This window comes from Silurus meridionalis, chromosome 7 (genome assembly GCF_014805685.1).
Source record: "Silurus meridionalis isolate SWU-2019-XX chromosome 7, ASM1480568v1, whole genome shotgun sequence".
In the NCBI taxonomy this organism is placed as follows: Eukaryota; Metazoa; Chordata; class Actinopteri; order Siluriformes; family Siluridae; genus Silurus; species Silurus meridionalis.
In genome coordinates this window covers 21,282,299-21,291,729 of record NC_060890.1, presented here as the reverse complement: position 1 = coordinate 21,291,729, position 9,431 = coordinate 21,282,299, and the positions used below count along the sequence as shown (strand labels likewise).

The 9,431-nt window shown below is 38.9% G+C and overlaps 1 protein-coding gene across 1 annotated transcript; it reads right to left on the bottom strand.

Moving 5' to 3' along the window:
* Window positions 1-6,654: 6,654 nt before the first annotated feature.
* Window positions 6,655-8,131, bottom strand: LOC124389328. The gene is given in 3 exon segments (XM_046854700.1): window positions 6,655-6,941; window positions 7,015-7,483; window positions 7,486-8,131. Coding segments are annotated over 3 exon segments (1,164 nt in total). The 5' UTR covers window positions 8,111-8,131; the 3' UTR covers window positions 6,655-6,871.
* Between the last annotated feature and the right edge of the window lie 1,300 nt (window positions 8,132-9,431).

Below are 9,431 nucleotides of genomic sequence, written 5' to 3'. Positions count from 1 at the left end.
GTGACTTGTATGCAACATGCGCCTCAGCACTCGGTGATCCTGCTTTGATTTCTTCTAAATGTTTCCACTTTCTAATAAAACCACTTGCAGGTGCCTATGGAATATCTTTCACGGATGAAATTGTTTTTAATCTATCTAATCTATGTTTCTATCTAATGTATTACAGAATTACTTTTTGCAGGATTTTATTAAAGCACTATGCTTTCACTGGGCTCCTAAGAATGACCCTTTTTTATTTTACATGTTTAGTTATTTAGTTATTTATACAACTGTGGCAATGGGTCTAATAAGATGTAATTTTCATTTCATTTCACTACTCCAAACATCATCAACACCCTCAAACCGAGAGCCATCATGACCTATGTGTCCTGCTTTTACCATGCTTTTGCTGGAGCTGAGCAGGTACAGCTGTCTGAACAAACACTTACAATACAAGGTTACAATATATTAATCATTAATCATCATTAATCAAACATACATGTCTTTCTGCTCATGAAAGGCGGATACTGCTGCTAGCAGATTTGTAAAGTACTTGGAGTCAACCAGGAAAACTTAAAAATTTCTGTGTCTATTGTTGCATTCACAAGCCACCAAAAGTGCAGGAGAAATGCCAGCTGGAGATCAACTTAAACACGCTGCAGACCAAACTGCATATCAGCAACAGGCCTGCCTACATGCCGTCTGAGGGGAAAATAGTGTCGGTGAGACACCAAAATCATACATATCAAAGATTATATTTTAACTTTATTTAATTCAATGCTGTGTTTAAAAAGCCTATATGCATAGGGGGGATTTAACAGTTTCAAGCAATAGGTTATTTTTTTCCCATTTTTCAAAGTATATTTTTTTGCTTTAGAATAATGAACTTTAAATTGTTTGAAAATGGCCTTATAACCCTTCCCAAATTGATGGGGAGGAACAGTTGCTTCTCTAATATAATTGCTGTCTTTAATCTTTGAATTGTGTTAAAAAACACCTTCATGCTCCAGACCAGCAAACTGCTAAAACTTGTTTTAAGACAAAGACAAAAAAAACCTTGGTTTCAAATATGATAAATAGTATGCAAATATAAAATACGCTTAGTGCCATAAACCAATTTGTATCTGAAGAACATAATACATAATACAATATACATAATACTTACTACTCATATTTGGAAGAATGTTTATTTAGGATATGTAGTAACTGTGAATCAGCAAACTTTCCAACTTTAATTATGTGGATTAAAAAAAAAAATTTTGTCAATAAATCCCGACCGAAATATATGGTGCATACACTATACGACAAAAGTACTTGGACATCAACTTTTTCAGCCATATCTGAATCCTCCCAAAATCTATTTCTACAAAGTTGGAGGCACACAATTGTATAAGATGTCTTTAGAATCAATAGAATTAAATCTTTCCTTAATTTCAACTAGGAGGTCCAAACCTGTTCCAGCAATTCTTTTCTAGTTCAGATTACTTAAAAAAACTTTGGACACTGATTGCCTTATTTTTTCAAAGCAAACTAAGGCAAAAATCTAAGTTAGGGTAATAATTAGCTACAGGTAAGCTGAATTTATTATTTTTTAGTAAATTTATTAATAAATATCAAGGAGGTATAATAAGTAAATTTAAGTTAATATACTTCTAAATGTTTATTAATATTTATTATATAATATTTATTAATATTACAGAAATTAAGTAAGCCTACTATATTAAGTTAATATTCCATTTTAAGTAATGACAACATAAAAAAACTATGTGCAATCAGTTTCCAAAGTTTTTTAAGGTAAAGTGAACGTTTTTTAAAGTACTGCTAACAGAAAAGACAAAAGACACTCAACACAAATCTAAAACTCTGAATTTTTTTTTTTATAAACAAATAATAAACAACACAGATTTTTAAGAACAATGCAGTACAAACACTAAATATATATAGTATAAATATATACTTCTATCTAAACAGCATGGGGACCTTGACTAATCAATAACTGCCACTTGACATCAAATAACTGCATAAACAGCAGTTTTTCAAAAAAGGCAACATGCAGAAAAACACAGTCCAGGGATAGGTCACCCCAAAATGAAAATTCTGTCATCATTTACTTATTCTCTTGTCATTTCAAACCTATTAAACTTTTTTCTGCAGAACACAAAACAAGATATTCGGAAGAATGTTGGTAACCAAAGAACCACTGGCTCCCATTGACTTCTATTGACAAATGACAAGTGAAAGTGCCAGCATTTTTTTTTCAAAACATCATCTTTTATGTTCTGCAAAAGAAAAAAACATACATGTTTAAAATAACAACGGTTGAGTAAATGATGACAGAAGTTCTATTTTTTGTTTAACTATCCCTTTAGTTTCCAGTGCTCAACTTTAAATAAAAATTACAAAATAAACATTTAAACATAAACAGACATAAACATAAACAGACATTTAGCTGGAAGGTTTAGTTATAACAATTCTTAAAAAAAAAAAAAACTGATCCCTCTGATGCTGAAAGAATTTTAAATCTTTGTAACATGTAATGTAATGACAGAAATACTCTCTGAATAGCATCAAATGTGCTTTTCATTGTCTTTTGGTAGTCTACATTTAGAGCATAGATCAAAGCAAAGAGAAGACATACAGCATGTGGCAAGTTTGGGACATCACCCACCACAATTTTTCCCTCCAAAATGATTACCATTAATGAGTTGACATTGAGGGCATGTGGAGTTTGGGCAGGCATGTCTTCTGGTAAAACTGTGAGCAGGCCAACATCCACTGCACTCAGGTCTACATTTACATCTGAATCCTAAACAAAGAAAAGTAACACGTGGTAATTTCTCCATACCTTGGAACAGTGTCCTGTGTAAGCACAAAGCATAAGAAAGTGTGATCTTGTTTTAAAGGAAAAGTTGATTGTAAAATGTAAATTCTGGCAGCAATTAGCTTTATATTGTTTTACACAAGATACCAATTATGATATCTTGAGCTTCCCTGCCCAGTTTTGGACAGCATCATTTTCACTTTCAACATCCAGAAAGATAGTAAAGACATTGCTAAAACAGGCCATGTGATCATAGTTGTTCAAAAGTCACAGGAATATTTTGCTTGCAAAAAAACAACTTTATTCATCAATTTACACTCTTCTGTGTTAGCCACCACTGTTAGTATTATTGTCAGTCATTTAAATGTAATTTGATTAAGTATGATCACAAAGACTATTTTAGTAATGTCTTCCCTACATTTCTGGACATTGAAAGTGATCGCTGAGATGCTGGCTAGGTCAAGAGACAAATACCTACTGTGTACTCTTCATCTGATCTATATTATAATGGATCCTAATACACAATTTAGCATTAGCACAAATAACAAAGAAGTAAACACAAACATTACTTACAAAGCATGTCCTGAAAAATTCCACAGAATCATCCCCCAGGAGGATTGGAAGGCCATGAAGTACTGCGGTGCGCACACAAGTTACATCAGATGACTATGAAAAACAGAGAATGAGGTTAACGATCATACACAGACTATACAATAAAGACAACTACATAAAGGTTTACCTTTAAATCAACTTGACACGAAATTGCATCAAGCATTCTTCCTTGGTTTCCTCCTTTTTTCCTGAAAATTTCAATCAAACGTGTAGAGTGTTTGTCCAATGCTTCATAGAACTCGGATCTCAGATTTTTTCCAGATATGCGATTAAATTCTGCAAAGATCTAAGAACAAACACAAAGAGGTTATTTACAATAAAATAAGACTTTTCCAGGATCTCACAAATAGTATGAATGATTTCCTTCCTTCTCAAGGCAAATGTGCTGTCCATCTTCTGGCCAATCAGGCTTATGTTTTGGGTCCTCTTTTTCATTTCTTCTACAAGTTCTACTCTTGTGTGTTCTTGACTTTCTTCGTTTTCCCCATTGGGAAAATTTAGCAAGAAATTTAATTCAAACCGTCTAGGTTTTTTAATGCCTTTCTTCTGCACGTTGTCTGTTGCACCTCTCTTTCTCTTGACAGCAACATTACTACAGATACATTTACGCTGCTTTGTTCTATAGTTTGCCATTTTTAATTTCAGGCTGTTTTTCCAACCAGCTGCGCCTGTTAAGGAGCCAGGTTTGGTCAAACATGGATGTGCTTTGACAAGAGCTGCAGCTACTTGAGCAAAATCTTCATCTCTTGAATATGCCTTAAATGTGTACATAGCCCCTGCAAGTGCTTCCAGTATATCGTGTTTTAGGTCTCTTCCAACAGTAAGACTTGTTCCATTTTTCAGAAAAGCAAGGTTTCCTTGACGGTTTCCCCAACATTTACAGAAAAATTGTGAATTTTAAATTCCTCAGGCTAGGCACGCTGTCGTTCAGAAGACAACTGTTCTGATGTTTCAGAACCTGACAGAAGTACTGTGTCAGCTTGACTTGAGGAGGGAGACGTAATCTATTTTCAGCTTTGCCCCTTTCCGGCAAATCATTGATGTCGCTGAGGTTGCATAGTACATGATTAAAATCAGGGTCTTCGTACTGAACGTTAAAAGAATATGAGACTTGCAGCTTCTCTTGCAACACATGTTTCAAGGCATCAACATCAGCTGGTTTTTCGTGCACAATAACGTGAAGTATGATTGCCATGGTAAGATGAAATTCTGAAGTAAAAAAAAAACTAAATTCAAAATCACAAACAATAAAAAGTATAATAGCGTAATCATGTAATTTAGCAGCAGATGTAATGCTTCAATGTGACTAACAAATGACCTGAGACATTGTGCGCTGTCAAAGGGAAGGGGTCATAAAGGTCAGAAGGCAGAACGACTTTTCATTTCACAATTCATAAGAGAGCAACCGCTTAATGTACCATGCAGTCTGGGGTTTACAGAGGAACATTCTGTCAGTGTTGGTTGCCAAAACCTTCTCAATCTGCATGAATGTTGGCAAACCTGAACAAGATCCAAAAGATACTACCATGTCCGGGCAATACTTAATACCATCAATGGTAACTGTAGGGGCTAAATCTTTATTTGAAGCCCGCGGTGATTGCTAGACTGGGCACTTTATTGACGCGCATTTGTTGTCCATACATACGAAGAGAAGTTCGGATTTATTCACGATTGATTCTTTATTCTCACCATATTGTTGCAATAATCCGTAAAGATACACATATATCCACAAATAAGGTACAAATCACACAATAGGTGCCGAGGTTACCCAATGTAACACACATTCAGTGATCTCTTCAAAACGGTCAAAAAGCTATGTGTGCTCCCCTCCGTCAAGCAACACCTAGTGCCCACATGAGCGTTCCTACCTATATTACGTGAACCCAGGTAGGTTAGAGTGACACCTATTGTCCCAATTAAAAACAAACAATAAAAAACATGAAACCAGATGGCTCCCACATCCTGGCCCCTAAGTGTGATGGCTAACAGACAAACAATTCCATTACATAACAATGAAGGAGCCATAAAGGAGGGATCACAATATACAGGATTTACCTCACATATAAACATACCACAGGTTTAAAACATTTAATAAGCGCTCAAACAATGCAGTTTAAAGGGCCAACCTATGATTCTTGCAGCAAACAAAGTTTTGTTACAGGTCTTTCAATAGTGTTTGTCTTTGTCTGCAGAAGTACTGATCGCGCAAGCCCCCTTTTATCACAAAAGGTCTCCAAGACTCTTCCAAGCGGCCAAGAACCACGTGGGGCAGCAGGGTCCATGATGATCACAATATCTCCAGTTTTAAGATTATTCCTCCTTTGATTCCATTTCTGTCGAAAGGTAAATATTCACGTATCCATCTCTTCCAAAAGAGATCAGAGATATACTGGACCTGTTTCCACCTCCGTCTGCTGTACAGATCGTGTTGCTGAAACAGTCCGGGAGGTAGAGATGGATTTCCTTTCATGAGCAAAATATGATTAGGAGTTAGGGGTTCAAAATCATTTGGATCATCAGACAGTTTGGTAATGGGTCGATCGTTTAAGATGGCTTCAGCCTCACACATGACTGTATGAAGTCCATCATCGTCAAGCCTTTGCTGTCGAAGCACTGCACTAAGGATTCTCCTTACCATGCAGATCACACGCTCCCAAACACCACCAAAATGTGACCCTGCTGGAGGATTGAAGCTCCACTTGATTCCCCTCTGTCGTAGCATTCCTTCGATCCGTGCCTGATTCAAAGCTAACAGTGATTCCCTTAGCTCTCTCTCTGTTCCTATAAAGTTGGTCCCATTATCAGATTGAATATGAGAAACTTGACCCCTTCTGCAAATAAATCGGCGTAACGCATTTATGCATGCATCTGTATCCAAGGAGTTGGCTACTTCTAAATGGACCGCTCTGCTGGACAAACAGGTAAAAATCACACCGTAGCGCTTGACTGTACCCCGTCCTCTTTTCACATCTATCGGTCCAAAGTAGTCGACCCCACGTTGGTAAATGGTGGATGATTTGGAAGGATTCTTTCCTTTGGCAGATCTGCCATTTTCTGTTCCATCATCTTAGCATTGTGTCTTCTACAGAAACAACATTCCGTTATGATCTTCCTCACAGCTGTTTTAGCACCAGTAATCCAGTACCGACTGTACCAATGTGGACAATATATGACTGCTGCCGCTATGGCCAAGTTGTTGGTGGATGTGCTTTAAAATGAGTGTAGCTACATGTTGGTCTTTGGATAAAATCAGTGGATGTTTAGTTTCTTCTGGCAACGCACCCTTTGTCAGTCGCCCTCCTACTCTCAGGAGGCGGCCATCCAAGCATGGATCCAACTTGTAGAGGATGCTCTGTCTGCTCACGGCACCATTCTCTGATGACAATTTGCCAATTTCTTCGCTAAATCTTTGCTGTTGACAGTATTGAATTATGGCAAGTTCAGCCTCACACAGATCATCTACCGACAGGGTTCTTCTTTCTGACATCTCACGCTGCCTTTGTGTATTAGAAGCCTCAAATGCCCTCCTTCTGTAACTCTTGTTCCGAAGTATCTCTTTTAACTTAAGGAACCAAGCTACTGCTATCTTTAGTCTCCTCCAGTCTGAGAAGTGGGCAATAAGACGGTTGGTACCGGTAGAAGAGTCACTCACATTGACTACATTCACAACAACTTCCCTTTTAACCTCCAAATCTTCTGCTTCAATCGCAGTATCCACTACGGTGGCTGGCCAGTCCTCTTCTGGTTTACAAAGGAACCCTGGACCGCTAATCCACCTGTTGTTTCCAATGAAGTCTCCAATCCTTAATCCTCTAGATGCATCATCTGCTGGGTTTTCCTTGGAACTAATGTATCGCCACTGTGATGGTTTTGATGCTTCTCTTATAGTGGAGACCCTATTTGCCACAAATGTATGGAAACGCTTGTCTTCATTCTTTATATATTTAAGCACGGACATACTATCCGTCCAAAAGACCGATTCTTGCAGTGGAATCCGCAACTCTGTTCTAAGCATCAAGTCGATGCGAACAGCAATTACAGCAGCAGTGAGCTCCAAGCGAGGAATGGTAAAGGCGTAACTCTAGCTTTGCCCATCAAGAATCCCACATGGAAATTGTTTCTATTGTTTTGCATCCGGAGGTAAGTAACAGTTCCATACCCAGTCTCACTAGCATCTGAAAAGTGGTGAAGTTGAGCATGTGTGATGTTTCCAAAACCCTTTGGTTTAATGCACCTTTCCACCTTGAACTTGGACAGCATATCCAGCTCTGCCATCCACCTCGTCCAGTGATTCAGTATGTCAGAAGGAACAGTGTCGTCCCATCCGAAGTTTCTTCGGCAAAGCTCCTGCAACATGATCTTAGCAGGCAAAAGAACAGGTGCAAGAAAGCCAAGCGGGTCGTACACTGAACTGGACACTGACAACATTCCACGTCTGGTACAAGATGCTTGATGGATTTCCATTTTGAAATTGAACGAATCTGTCTCTGCACACCACTGTAAGCCCAGAGCTCGCTCGAGAGGAAGTTTATCCATATCTAGATTTAGTTCCTTCAAATCCTTTGCTCTATGTTCCTCGGGCAAAGTTTGTAATACAACACGGTTGTTGCTGGTCCATTTTGTTAGAGTAAACCCTCCTCTCTGGCAAAGGGCAGTAAGATGTTTGACCATAAGTATGGCCTCCTCCTCGGACGCCATACTCTTTAAGCAGTCATCTACGTAAAAGTTTTCTTTAACTGTCTGGATCACCTCTGCTGGAAAGTCGGCCTGGTTATCATCAACTGTTCTTCTTAGAGCATAGATGGCACAACTTGGGGATGACACAGCACCGAACAAATGAACAGTCATACGAAACTCAGTTATGTGTTTGGTCAGATCTCCCTTTGGCCACCACAAAAAGCGCAGGAAGTCACGATCCTCCTTTGTGACCTTGACTTGATGAAACATGGCTTGTATGTCACCCATGATTGCCACTGGTTCTTGTCTAAATCTCAGGAGGACTCCCAACAATGTACTATTGAGATTAGGGCCTTGCAAAAGCTCTCGGTTCAGAGAGGTTCCCTTAAACGTCGCAGCACAGTCAAACACCACTCGTATAGTTTTCTTCCTTGGGTGGTGTACCCCATGGTGAGGGATATACCACACGTTGCTGTTGCCGCCACTCAGCTGCTGGGTAGGTACCTCCTCTGCGTATCCTTTGTCAACCATCTCACTGATACATGTATTATATTCCTTAAAGAAGAGCTCATTTTTTTGGAATTTCCTCCTTAAACCAAGTACCCTTTGCTTTGCAACAGAGAAGTTGTTAGGCAGAGACAATTCTTTCTTCCTACAGGGCAATTTCAGGCAATAGTGACCGTGCTCAAGAATTGAAGACCTTTCCATAATTTCCATGAATTTAATGTCTTCTCTTGATAACCCTTTTTCCTCTGTAGCGCTCTCGTTAAAGTCATGGTTATACTGATTATTTAGCATTTCTTCCAAATTGCACACGGAAATCCTATTGACCATGGCTGTCATACACTCTGCACCGGAACTGTTGTTTCCTTGCAATGGGCCGTTAATAACCCAGCCTAATGCTGTCCTCATGGCGTACGGCCCATCTCCACTGCTGTTAACAACCTCCCAGGGCTCCAGCATTTTGGGTGCATTGCTTCCAATCAGCAGGTCCACCTTAGCCTTTATGCTAGGGATTTTAATCTTTGCTAGGTATGGCCACTTTGCCAAATCTCCCTCAGTCAATATATTGTCTGCATTTACAGGCATTTTACCTTGTGTAAGGGTTTCTGGAAGCCTATAAAAGAGGTGTTCGTCAATCCCAGAGACCTCCAAGCCTGAAACTGAGTAGGCTGGTACCACTCTTTCTTGCCCCATGGTTTGTAGGAGAAAATGTGTTCGTCTCCCCGCAAGATTAAGCCTTCGCATAAGCTGCTCTGAGCAAAACGTGGCTGAACTTCCGGGATCAAGGAATGCATATGTTTGAATTATTTTATCTCCTTTAATGGACTTAACTTGGACC